The sequence below is a fragment of the Spinacia oleracea genome, chromosome 4, assembly GCF_020520425.1.
Source record: "Spinacia oleracea cultivar Varoflay chromosome 4, BTI_SOV_V1, whole genome shotgun sequence".
Taxonomy (NCBI): domain Eukaryota; kingdom Viridiplantae; phylum Streptophyta; class Magnoliopsida; order Caryophyllales; family Amaranthaceae; genus Spinacia; species Spinacia oleracea.
Genome location: NC_079490.1, coordinates 134011423 through 134026017, shown reverse-complemented (window position 1 = coordinate 134026017; position 14595 = coordinate 134011423). Strand labels below are relative to the sequence as shown.

Sequence of the window (14595 nt, the reverse complement as noted above, 5' to 3'; positions counted from 1 at the left end):
CGTTGTATGGGTTGAAACAAGCACCTAGATGTTGGTTCCAGAAGTTGTCGACGGCATTGACGCACTATGGATTTCGATAGTCGCTGTCCGATTATTCGCTCTTTACTCTGTCTAAAGGTACGTTGCAGCTGAGTTGCTCATTTATGTGGACGACATGATTATCGCAGGCAATAACAAGTGTGCGCTTGAGAGTTTTAAGGCATACTTGAAGGAGTGTTTTAAAATGAAAGACCTCGGGGCTCTGAAGTACTTCCTTGGGTTAGAGGTGGCACGAAGTAGTCAAGGGTTCTATGTATGTCAGAGAAAATATGCCCTCGACATCATCTCAGAGGCCGGATTGTTGGGAGCAAAGCCTGTGGACTTTCCCATGGAACAGAATCATAGGTTGGCATTGGCAGACGGGCCAGACCTGTTGGACGGTGAGCAGTATAGGCGTCTGATCGGACGTCTGGTTTATTTGGCTGTCACGCGACCAGACGTTGCCTACTCTGTACATGTCCTATCTCAATTTATGCAAGCACCAAAGGAGGCACATTGGGAAGCAGCTTTGCGAGTAGTGAGATATTTGAAGAAGTGTCCGGGTCAAGGTATACTACTTCGGTCGGACAGTGCGTTGCAGTTGGAGGGGTGGTGCGACTCGGATTGGGCAGGGTGTCCAATGACGCGTCGGTCGGTGACTGGATGGTTTGTGTCACTTGGTATGTCGCCAGTTTCTTGGAAGACCAAGAAACAGCATACTGTTTCTCGGTCGTCTGCTGAGGCAGAATATCGATCGATGGCAGCTCTGACGTGTGAGTTGAAGTGGTTGAAACAACTACTACGCGACTTGGGGGTGACACACGACCAAGGCATGAGGATGTATTGCGACAGTCAGTCTGCGTTGCATATTGCACAGAATCCGGTGTTCCATGAAAGGACAAAACACATCGAGTCAGATTGTCATTTCATTCGAGATGCAATCAAGGAAGGGATCATTAGTCCGTCGTACGTGTCGACGAAGGTTCAGTTAGCAGATATCTTCACCAAAGCGTTGGGGAAGGCGCAATTTGAGTTTTTTTTGAACAAGATGGGCATTCGAGATCTACATGCTCCACCTTGAGGGGGGATGTTAAGATATGTTAAGATATTAGATATTATTCTGTGAATATTCTGTAGAGTCCTAACTATGGTAAGTTACTTAATGTGTACCTAGGGTTTAGGTAACTGAGTTGTACTATATATACGTGTGTTATTAATGAGAATAATACGAGATTACACAATATTTGACAACAATCAACTCGACATGATCTAACCTTGAAAGCAGGTGAAGGGAAGAGGCGACGAGAGTAGGACCAATCATCCAATTTGATAGAGTGATTGAGGAGCATTGGTGGAATGGTGTAGCAGAGAAGATCATGGAGGGGAGAGAAAAAAGTCGAAAAAGTAAGAGAAAATGGGAGATGACTGTTTCTCTTCAATTCGTGGGAGACGTAAGATGTAGAAGAAAGGATACGTGGCCGCATCAAACAAACAAGGGTAAATAGGTATTTATACTGTCCATAAGGAAAATGACAAAAAAATTCAAAGAAGGAAAATGGGGGTAAAATAGACTTTCCACTATTCTGTGAATAGTAAAGAGCAACTCCTTGCTTTTTAAAGGGTGTTAGATTTGTTATACTACAATCAATTTCTCAACAGTTGCACATGTAATTTCTCTAATTACAATTAGTAATATGTAATTTCTATAACAAAAAATATTAAGCTCTCACAAATTTCTATATATCTATATCTATACAGTAAATTATAAATGGCGGCCCAAACTGAGTAATTATGTGTGTGTTATTATTGCACTGATTACATTATTTTATAGTCTTATCCTTGTGTAAGGTCCAGTTTTCCCTTGAATAAGGACCCTTTTGTCCTTCGTCGCTCGTTACCTTTGAGTAAGATTACTTTTGTCATTCGATAATATAACTTTTCCCCTTGAATAATAAGGTCACTTTTATCCATAATTAGGATCACTGTTATCCTTAATTAGTGAAGTGAGATGGGTATAATGGGGATAAACATTTACAAAAAAAGAAATAAAGAAAAAAGTGGGAAGAATTTGAAGGAACAGATTTAAACGGAAATAGAGAATAAAATTAGTGCATTCTCTAAATAATAATACTTCCTCCATTCCGGAAATATCGCACCATTTGATTTTTACACTATTCACACTACGACTTTGGCCATTTTTTGTGATTTGTACCTAATGAAATTTTATTCATGTAGTGTCTACGTATCAAATATATTTTCTAAATATTATTTTTTATAATTTTTACTTAGATACGATTTGAGATATTAAGAGTCAAAGTAAATGTTAGAGGAGTAAAAGTCAACTATGCTACGATATTTTCGGAATGGAGGAAGTCGCAATGTTATCTAACATTAAATAAGTATTAAGCATTGATATAAAAAAAATTGTCTGTTGGAAGGAATAAATTTTCTCAATACAAGATAGAACACTTAATATTTTAACATAGTTATATAACGCTAACAATTTAACAATAATGTTGCCTAATTTAAAATAATTCTATTATCAAATTAATTTGTGTCGGAAAAAATCACTAATATTTTAGAGTTGAACTATATTTAAGAGTACTTGATCAAAATCCAAGAAGACTCACTATGTACGCTTTAGTTTTTTTTTTTGAACTTTTAAATAAAAAATTGGCAGGTTAGATATGTATTAATATGGACTATATGGTTACTTGAGCAAGTACAGTGGGTGGAAAAGTGGGTAAGGATCCTTTGCATTATGCAGGTATGAGGTAGGTGGGTGGAGCTAGAGAGTGGTACAAGTGGGGTTTGAGATTTTAAAGGGTAAAGTTTGAAAAAGTTTGCTAAATAGAAATAAAGTAGAAGTGTAATCAACCAAAAAAAATGAGATGAAAATAAAAAAGTGTAATAAAAAACTGGAGGAAGTATTTTCTTCTCTTATATAATTCATTCCCTTATATATTTGTAATTATTCCATATAATATAAAAAAAATATACGTAGTACATAGTAGTAAGGGTTAAGGGAGAACATATTGGTCCTCACTCCCTATTATATATATCTTTCTATCTCTTTCATGGTTCCTAGAATTACTCGCACCATATTTTTCCAATAATGAATAATTCAACCACTGTCAACTTCTTACAATAAATAATTAACCCGCTGCTCACTTGCAATTAGTTTCTTAATTCAACTTAAACCTCCTAACACTTTATGACGGTCAAAGTGTAACTCATATTAAAATACGGGGGGAGTTGTTATAATAAAGGATGAAGTATTTATTAAAGAATTATGATGATTAATTTCGTAATGTACACAGTAATAAAGTTATGAAGGGAATTTTTTTATGATGACAGTTATATTTATTAAAGCGTACAAATTTTCACATTCCTATAAATTAATTATTTAAAATACAAAATTATATAAATTTAAATGTATGAGTTTTGTATCATCACTTTATTGAAAATATTTATAATTTCAAATTAGTAAGAGCTTAATATTTGAATTTTTTAAACCATGTAAATGCACGGGTACTATACTAGTATTGAACTATCTATCATTCTACCGTATTAAATTTTATACATGCACGGAGTATATATACACCTAGTATACAAGACATCTTGTACACCATGTTTTTTTATTGGTTGAAATGTCATATTTGTTGTCTTTCATTCTCATTTTTTAGTGGGCTTAGTGATGTGTCAACAAATTAATGGTGGTGACAAGATAATCTTATACACTAGGTGTACATGTAGCCTTTTTCCTTTTTGTTCTTTACGTTTGATATTTTTCACGCGTTTTAACGACTAATTAATGTGCATTGAGACTCCTTTAATTTTTTTTATTTAAACAAGGGAAATTACGTTTATTTATAATGTTTTCACTTTTATCAAAATTCTGATATTGGAAAAATGAGAAAATGAAAAAGTGTGAGAGATTAAATGAATCAATGAATTTAATTGGAAAAGGCTACATGTACACCTAGTGTACAAGATTCTCTTGTACACCACCATTAATTTGTTGACACATCATCAAACCCACTAAAAAATGAGAATGAAAGATAATAAATATATCATTTCAACCAATAGAAAAGCATGGTGTACAAGATGCCTTGTACACTAGGTGTACATGTTGTAGGATCCAATTTAATTGGTTAAAATAATCATTGGACACAAAGTTTGATAAAATATTAAATCATTTAGGTGATTATGTAAAAGGAAATGTAAAGAACATTTTGGAACACCCAAAAAGGAAACGTAAAGAATAAAAAGAGACGGAGGGAGTACTTCGTATGTACGTTTTAAAAACTGGACCTTGTATATGGTCCAGTAGAACACTACAGGACGTAAAATTAAACAGTCTATCGATCAAAACTTTACATACTCCATAGATTAACTTGATCCATGTTATCAGATCAATCAGACCCTGAAGTGATGGAAAACAGTAAGAAGTATCTCACGATTAAAAAATTGATAGTGAGATTTGAATCCACAACCTATTAATCTATAAGTGTGCAATCAAATTCTTTTCATTGGAGCAAAAACTACTTAGGCCTTGTTCTGTTGGACTTAATTGCAGTTCCATTTAGTTCAGTCTAGATTCATTCAATTCAGTTCAAAAGAACAACATTATGTGATTATTATTTATATTATTATTTATGATTATTATATATTATTATTATTTATATTATTATTTATGATTTATTATATATTATTATTATTTATTATTATTTATACAGTTTCATTTAATCCATTTCAGTTCATTAAACTCCATACAATTTAGTTTAGTTCAGTTCAGCCAAATAAAACCATAAAAAAAAAAATATATATATATGACCTCAATGTTAGTACTACTAAGGTGAGTGAAAAATAAAATGAAGTAGTTCACCGACACTCTTGTCAAAGGATTCTTTCTATTTTCGCCACCATTTTGTAACGAGTGGTCATCTCTTGGGCTTTGGTCACGTGGGACATGTGAGATTTATAAAGGTAGACCTACTATGTAACACTGGGTATTACATCATCATCATCACTATCTGAGTGACTTTGTGATAAATGGCGAAAAAAATTCGATAATCACATGATATCCGTCTGACCCAGAACCCCACTTTCACTACCAAAGAACCTTCACCATCTCCCTTTCCATTTTCCTATTACAATTAGCACCACTAATAATGCCGCCATTCCTTGCTAATTGAAGTTTTGCAAAAGCTCACTTGTCATTAATTAAAAGTTATTTCGAGATTAGCAAATTTATCCGGATGGTTAGTTTGCGTTTCACTCACCTGATTTCACTCATTTTTTAAAATTAATATTATTTAAACTTAGTTAAACTTATCAAAGCCTATTTAGTTACAAATTGTATTTATATAACCTTTATTTTCCTTATTTTATCTGAACTTTTTTTTGTTTAGTGATAAACATAGCAGTATATATCGAACTATTAAATGAGTTGTCATGTCACGAGTAATTTGTTTTATAAAATGAGAAATGGAATGTATTTCAACTTGAGAAAAAGATAGTCATAATGTATCTTGTATTCACCTAATTTTCAATTAATTGGATTATTTTAAACGTGCTAAAACTCAGTAGAAAATTTAAAGTTTGAACATCTTAATTAATCCATTTTGTCAGCTTGGCCTTATAGGGCCTATTTCGAACTCCAATTGATAGGGTACGCGGTAGGGAATGGTAAAATATTTATAAACTTTGCAATATGCCAATATCTATCCCACACCGACACCCTTGCATTATGGGCATTATGGCCGGTATCCATTGGCAATTTTGGCTATTGATAATCAATTAATTATTGCTTATGAGTTATAATCCCTTTTAAGTGTTATTAAAATTTAGAGAATGTAAATCATTCGATAGTTGACTTTGGACATTTAAAAGTAAACATGTATTCATATTCAAACGATGTCCCGAGTTATTATATGTCTTGTCCAAAATATTTATTACTGTTTTCGTTTCAAAATTATATTAATGTTCTTTACTTTATACTACGAGGTATTGTGTAATATGAAAATTTATGACCTTATCCGGATCTCTTACCCTCAACATTTACAATTTTTTACCCACTTTCTTCTTGTTTTATTCTAATTTTTCCTTACATCCACGTATCCACCCATATTTTTACACATCTCTCTTACTATATCTATATATTTTCCTCTATATTATATTTAACCGTCTTTTTAAACTGTATATTTTTTATCTTAATATTTATGTAAATAGTAACTGTAAAAAATATTTTAAAACTGAGACCGTGAAGTCTATGCCTCTTTTTCTCGTTGATATGTTGAAATGCAATGTTTGACTTTTGATGATTACCTCACTAATGGTGAATTATGGTGTAATGGATTCATGATTGTTCCGGGGTTGAAACGATGGAAGGAGCGTCCTTGATGTCTTGAGTTCCGATCACGTACGGTGCCTGCAAGATGAACTCCGGGCCAAGGGGGGGTCCCCGAGGCGGAGCCTCCGACGCTCAAGTCAGTACAATTGATGTATAAAATGAGGTGTTTAGGGGAGAGAGAGTAGGGTGGCTTCTCTAGGGTTAGAGAATGGCCCCTTTACCTTGCCCTTTGAGGGGTATATATAGTGCCTTTGTTGGGCCTTTGAGGCCTTGTAAGGGATATTGGGCTTGAGTGGATTTTATTGGCTTTTAGGTGAAAATGGTGGGCCCATTTTAACACCCCAACAAATGCCCCCCAGACCCAATTCTATTTGAAAAATGGGTTGGGTTTTGATTTTGATCACTTGGCAGTGAAAGTTAATTTTACCTTCGGATTTTACCTTCGGATTTTACCTTCGGATTTTACTTTCGGCTCGGATTGTAACGTCGATTCGAGTTGTAATCTCGGAGTGATTTTTAACCTCGCTCTTCAAATCCGAAGATCTGTTTAAGAACGTGCTTCTAAAATCGGCTCGGATTGTAACATCGGTTCGAGTTGTAATCTCGGAGCGATTTCTTTACTTCGGCTCGGATTGTAACGTCGATTCGAGTTGTAATCTCGGAGCGATTTTTAACCTCGCTCTTCAAATCCGAAGATCTGTTCAAGAACGTGCTTCTAAAATCGGCTCGGATTGTAACATCGGTTCGAGTTGTAATCTCGGAGCGATTTCTTTACTTCGGCTCGGATTGTAACGTCGATTCGAGTTGTAATCTCGGAGCGATTTTTAACCTCGCTCTTCAAATCCGAAGATCTGTTCAAGAACGTGCTTCTAAAATCGGCTCGGATTGTAACATCGGTTCGAGTTGTAATCTCGGAGCGATTTCTTTACTTCGGCTCGGATTGTAACGTCGATTCGAGTTGTAATCTCGGAGCGATTTTTAACCTCGCTCTTCAAATCCGAAGATCTGTTCAAGAACGTGCTTCTAAAATCGGCTCGGATTGTAACATCGGTTCGAGTTGTAATCTCGGAGCGATTTCTTTACTTCGGCTCGGATTGTAACGTCGATTCGAGTTGTAATCTCGGAGCGATTTTTAACCTCGCTCTTCAAATCCGAAGATCTGTTCAAGAACGTGCTTCTAAAATCGGCTCGGATTGTAACATCGGTTCGAGTTGTAATCTCGGAGCGGTTTCTTTACCTCGGCTCGGATTGTAACGTCGATTCGAGTTGTAATCTCGGAGCGATTTTTAACCTCGTTCTTCAAATCCGGAGATCTGTTTAAGAACGTGCTTCTAAAATCGGCTCGGATTGTAACATCGGTTCGAGTTGTAATCTCGGAGCGGTTTCTTTACCTCGGCTCGGATTGTAACGTCGATTCGAGTTGTAATCTCGGAGCGATTTTTAACCTCGTTCTTCAAATCCGGAGATCTGTTTAAGAACGTGCTTCTAAAATCGGCTCGGATTGTAACATCGGTTCGAGTTGTAATCTCGGAGCGGCTTTTTACCTTCGGATCGGTTTTATCCTTCGGATTTTTACCTTCGGAGTTGAAACGATAGTAGGAGCGTCCTTAGTATCTTGAGTTCCGGTCTCGTGCGGTGCCTGCAAGATGAACTCCGGGCCAAGGGGGGGTCCCCGAGGCGGAGCCTCCGACGCTCAAGTCAGTACAATTGATGTATAAAATGAGGTGTTTAGGGGAGAGAGAGTAGGGTGGCTTCTCTAGGGTTAGAGAATGGCCCCTTTACCTTGCCCTTTGAGGGGTATATATAGTGCCTTTGTTGGGCCTTTGAGGCCTTGTAAGGGATATTGGGCTTGAGTGGATTTTATTGGCTTTTAGGTTAAAATGGTGGGCCCATTTTAACACCCCAACAATGATTATTCTAGAAATGTTTCCCACGAAGTGTTATTTTTATTGTTAAAGAAATTCTAGTAGAAGGCATAGAAGTACTACGTATATACACAACTTAAACTTTAGACTACTTTCACTAGCTAATGTCGTTTGAAAGAGATATGTTTTGTCTTTTACTTTTATTATTTCACTAATTGTTTATAAACGTAAGTTGATCTCATATCTAAGATACTATAGAGAACTAGGTATCTCTTTAAGACTTCAACCAACTAAGTAATTAAGTTACTCTATATATAGTTGACATCCATCTAAATTACGGAGTATTCAGTAATAATTGTTCAGTAAATAGACGGTCGAGCACTTACTTTACTAATCAATGTACGATGTGTAAAATAAAGTTTAAGATAGAAGCTAAAATTAGAACAAGAAAACAGATTTAATTTGGGCGGAGTACGTAGGAAGCTAGCATGTCTGTATACATTATACAATCACGTGATCTCATTCAATAAATTCCCTTCAAACTTCAAAGCAGAGAAACCAATTAAGCTAATAGGGAGTACTACGTCTTTAAAGAATTAAAGATAAAGCTACGGATAAATAGCTTCTTTAGTTAAATAAGGCTGTCTGCTTGACTGCTCATTTCAGTTAAGGAAGTAAAATCCCATGCTGTGATGTATCACCAAAAACATAACACCAACAAAGAGACAAACATTACAAGAAATTGTACTATTAACGACGGGAAATCCCGTCGCGAAAGGCCAATAATCGTTGATTAACGACGGGATTTCCTGTCGCGAACCCGTCATAAAAGGGGCCGTCGTTAATAGAAATCCCGTCGTAAATCCGTCGTAAACCCGTCGTAAAAGACATTTGCGACGGTTATTCCCGTCAATGTTTGGTTGTTTGCCCCGCCGCAAAAGGCTTTTGCGACGGGATTTTTGACCCGTCGTAATTAGGTCGTCGTTAAAGATACAAATTCTTGTAGTGAAAATAGAGAAAAGACAAAACTGTTTGCTGTCATATTTTTTTGGACCGATTATGGATCGAACAAATGATGTCATGGTACAAAAAATGATATGAAATGGTATTTTTTAAAGTAAGAATGGCATTTTGCAAAAAAACAAATGGTGTTTTGTTAAAAAATGGTACTTGTTTTTTAAAGAATGATACATTTTAAAAGAAAATGGTACTTGTTTTTTAAAGAATGGTACATTGTAAAAGAGAAATGGTAGTTCATGTCACTTTCTCTCTCCTCTTTTTCTGTCATTCTCTTCTCTTTTATTTATTAATTTTGTGCTTTTCCTATTGTCCTACTCATTTTGTCATATTCCTAATTTGTTTGATGTTGGTGTAAATTTACAAAAATAACCCTGTGAGGTATTATGAAATACCTCACAGACTGCCGCTACGCCAACCTCCATTTCAGTTGGCATTGTTGGCTTTCTCTTATCTTCGAGGTCTGATTTTCAAGAGGAAAGTGTGCATGAAGGAAGTACCAAGCATGGGACTATGGGAGCGTTATAACACGTCACACCTCACACGTATCAACTAGTCGAAATTAGGGATGATAATATATCGGAATCGAATTTGGTAGAGCTTCACCCGTATTCGTCTGGTATACCCGCATCCATCCATCACCCCCTTAACCTATCATCCACACTACTCGTCCATTATTAACGACGAAACGAGTTGAACGGGTGACCAACAGATGAATGTTTTATATTAAAATAAATAATTAAATCAATATTAACATATACTGCGACATACACATGAATACATCGTTTAAAAGTTAAAATTTACATCTTAGTATATCCGATTGTATAATAGAATCTGCTACCAACTCATAAATGTTTGACCATTGTTAGCATTTTTTTAGCAATATAAGTAGTTATCCACGCTTCCAAAACTCAGCATGACTTCACGAGGGGTGTTTCATGCTTCACCCAAGTTACTGATATGAACAATAATGCAACAAACAAAATGTATATACGTACTCCTAGAGTCCTAAGTCCTAATTTTTATTTAATTAGTACGAGTACATATTTTATCAAACATAATATAATCTGATCCGTATTTTGGAACGCACCTTATCAGTGCACGATCATCGCGAATCTAGGAGAAATTTACCAATACTCCCTCCGTTCCTTTATATTCGCACCGTTTTGACTGGACACGTTTGCCAATGCACAACTTTGACCACCAATATCTTTAACTACTCCATATATTATAAAAACTTATAAAAATATTAATATTTTGAAAATATATATTAAGATGAAGCCAATAATATATTATATACTAACATTTGTTTTTATATACTAAAATAAAATAGGGTCAAAGTGAATTATGTAAATAGTAAAAAAAGTCAAAACGATGCGAGTATTAAGGGACAGAGGGAGTATATTCCATGAGGCTCTGGCACACAGCATATAGGAGACCCAAGTACATAAAACTACTCCTTAGGAATTTTATCATTATTTTTATGCATTATTGCATTAACAATATTATTAATTAAGTGTTAAGGTACACTAACTGCACTTTGGTGACAGAGATACATAACCTAAGACCGTTGGGAAAATGGCCAAAACAGAGAAAGTTACAATCAAGGAAGTTGGAAGCTAGAATATATCAGTCTTAATTCTCTAATTATTTAAAGTTTGTAAGATCTACAAGTAATCAAATTATTAAAAGTTGGTAAGTACTAAGTACTATTTTGGATCAAATCTATGAGACTAACAACTTTGCAACCAATTTGTTTTTTAAAAAATTGATAAATAATCCTCTTGAAGTGAGTCTTCGTTCCATTGTATTGATTGTGACTAGCTTGACAACATGGAAGTGATCGAACTTCCACGACTCAATTTAGCAATGGAAAGGTCAGATGTCACATGAGAGTACGTACCTAGTATAACACACAATTTGCAAATGAAATTCAAAATTGACATGTTATTGGGTACATAGGAAATATAGATTATGTTAATTTGGTAAGACATGCATTACGATGTACTAGAAACTATTCTAACTCATTATCTCTTTGGGATATAAGCGGAATGAAATTTAAAGCCCAATTCGCATCTCCAATATGAGGATCTGAAAGTCTAAACCATGACTTCTTGACTAACATGATCAATTTCTCAAACTTTACAAGTGACTAGGTCGGGTTGTCACATCAGGTCATCAGTTGATTACGGACCAAGTACAATCGGAAAATATTTTGTATAAGATTATTATACTCATGCGAAGCGAATGAATAATTTCCCAAGTAAAACTAATTGTTTGGTGTGGCAGAAAGGGGGTGAATAATATTCCCTCTTCTCCAAGGTATCCTAATTCCTAACATCAATCCACAAGTACATTTTTGAGGCATGCATGATTCCTTTTCCAAACAAACCTTATCACGTTCATTGAAGTTATAAACTTATAACCCCAATAATTCCGCCTTCAATTCCTTTTCCTTCCACCCCCCCAAACAAAATGTACTACTCCATACCATATAAAACAATTGGAGACATTAACATATGATCATAATCAATTTGTTATTCATGACTCAAATCAAACTTTCGTCACTACCATGCCAAAAACTAGTACAACATTCACAATGCGGTTCACGTCTTTTGGCCCCACTCTACATTCTACGTTTGTACTACGGAATCCTCCCATTTCAAAAAGAAAAAAAAGTGTACTTCATAAATGGTGCTAGTAAATATTGCACATTCGCACTAATTATCGATCTTTCTTCAGATCAACTATTATATTATACACTTAAGTATACTTTTGTTACGATAACCCACCTCGAGTGAACCATGCTCATTTGGTAAAGGAGAATGAGCAAAAACAACATAACCTACACTCGAATAGTCCAATACTCCAATCGAGTGTACATATATGATTAACAACTTATAAGTTATAACAATATCTAACACTATTATCTCTTAATTAATTCATATTGTAAGTAATTATTTATAATTAATTATCAAGAAGAATTGCTACTTGATTTTCCTATACAAAAATCAAAATTGTCACCCTTGTTCGTCTCCTTCACCACAAAATGAGCCAAAGAATCTTTCACCTCCACCAAATTCTCCTTGCACAAAAACTCCTCACTAAATACCCTTTCCACTTCTCTCCCATAATCATGCACAAAAACCTCCGTACTCTTTCTCTTCCCCGACTTTGTCTCTCCACCGTGGCTCCGCCCCATTACGGCGGCGGTAAATATCGCTGCCATTCTCCCCGGCATCTTCGCCGAGTACCCTCTCGGACCGTCGATCAAAATCACGTCCCACGAGATCTCGTACAAATGATTGGGGAGATCGTTGATCGCTAGTTTACAGTCGGAGAAGAGGAGATTCTGTACGGGCCGACATTCGTCCTTACGGTGCACCCTAGCGTAATCGATAAGTTCGGCCGATTTCCCAACTTTTGTGGTGTACTGTACGTCGTACCCTTCGAAGTCGGTAAAGTTCTGCTCGAATTTCGAGATTTTATACTCATTTTCGTCGAGGAACACCGTGCGGCCGCCGTGGTTGAGGGCGCGCCAGAGGAGGGTTTCATGAGTGAGGCCGAAAATAAGAAAGTTGCACGGCGGAGAGCAGCGATGGAGGGAAGTTGCGATGGCGTTGAGTTCGGCGGAGGTCATTTTATCAGAGGTGTTTGAAATAGAGGCGTAGTGGAGGAGGGCGGAGGACACGGCGTCGGAGGGGTGGTATTCGGTGGTAGGTGGAGGAGGTGGTGGCGGAGAGGTGTTTTTGAAGAGAGTTAAAAAGAATGTGAAGGTAAAGAGGGTAACGAATGTGAATAGCCATAAACGATGCGACGGCGAGGTTGAGGAGGATTGTTTGTAGAGTGAAGGGTGGAAGACGATGAGTTTCGGGGTAGACTTCATTGCGATGGAGGAGAGAGGAGAGAGAAAGAAGCTAGAGAGTTAGAAAGGGGGGAGACGACTGGGATCCGTTACCAGTTGAGTAGTATTTAAAGGGGGTGATATTTGATGGTTATATTTGAATTTGTCGGGTTATTAATTTTGGTATGTAGTGTTTTTAATTTGATTGTGGGTCTGAAGAAATGGGAAAGAAAGAGAGGAATTACGGAATAGATTTGGGGGGCAGGGAAGAATAGAATGCGAATCCCTAGTGTTGGATGGTGGGGGAGAATATGGGGATATGGGTTTAATACCCGGAACTTGAATGCGGATTATTTGTGAATTGTGAGGTTCGGGTGTTCGTGAATCGTGGCAGGCTACTTAATACATCGTGGTGAAAGTGTGAAAGTGTTACTCCGACACTTGATAGAGTCCATATTGCTTTAGAGTTTAGGCTGTTTATTTCCAGTAGATTAGACTATGTTATACTGATTGTTCAACTTATTAACTAAACATCCACAACGGCTTACCAGTTAATATGGAGTGAGAAATGAGAAATGAGAAATGAGAAATGAGAAATGAGAATTGACACTTGGTAAATATAATTTTGTTAAATATATTGTAATTTGTTTTTATATGTTTGATATTACAAAGATGTTGGTTATTTTTTTTAAAAATTGAATTGATTTAGGGGGATCATAGGTAGAAGGCATGCTTTGACGGGTGATATGTCATTTTCTTTCTACTTGAATTCTAGGGGACTTATTCAGAAGATTTTAATTTTGATTTTAATTTTGATTTTAATTAGGTTGTTATAGGGCTCATTCACTTGTTTGGTTTAAAATTAAAACAATTTTGTAGCAACTACGGAGTACTTTATAGTAGTGACATGACAAGTGAACAATTTTGTTTCAATGCTTTTATTACTTTTGGAGGAAAATTATTCTTATTCAAATTCAAAATGTATGATTTATTTCCTAATTGCCACGATTTACTGCACTTTTAACAAGCGGAATCTTATGTTCATTAGTGGAGTAGAAAATACGGATATTTCATGAAATACTTCCGAGTTTTGAAGTAATTCATCAAATGCCCATCAAGTTCCAATAATTCACCAAATACCCCTGACAATTGACTTAATGCCCAAAATACCCCTACTGATAACGGTCCGTTAGTCCGCCGTTATCCTAGTTTCATAATTCACCAAATGCCCCTTTTTTAAAATTTATTTCACCAAATACCCCCTATTATTAAACTTATTTCACCAAATGCCCCAACCTTAAAAATAGTTATTCTGATGTTCCAACGGCTAGTTTTTTCGTTTGAAAATTAGTCGTTGCTTATTGTTTGCTTATGCCTTATTGATCCACTAAAGTCGTGATAATATCTAAAGGCTAATTATGAACAAACGTAGTAAGAAGAGAAAATAATAATGTTGATTGTGTGTTCCACTCAATACAGAGCTACGCAATTTATAG

General features: G+C 35.9%; 1 protein-coding gene across 1 annotated transcript; it reads right to left on the bottom strand.

Annotated features, from left to right (window-relative positions):
- Window positions 1-11962: 11962 nt before the first annotated feature.
- LOC110779781 (protein IRX15-LIKE-like) lies at window positions 11963-13636 on the bottom strand. Its single transcript, XM_021984268.2, has one exon. The coding sequence runs from the start codon at window positions 13139-13141 to the stop codon at window positions 12230-12232; it is 912 nt and encodes a 303-aa protein (XP_021839960.1). The 5' UTR covers window positions 13142-13636; the 3' UTR covers window positions 11963-12229.
- Window positions 13637-14595: the final 959 nt, after the last annotated feature.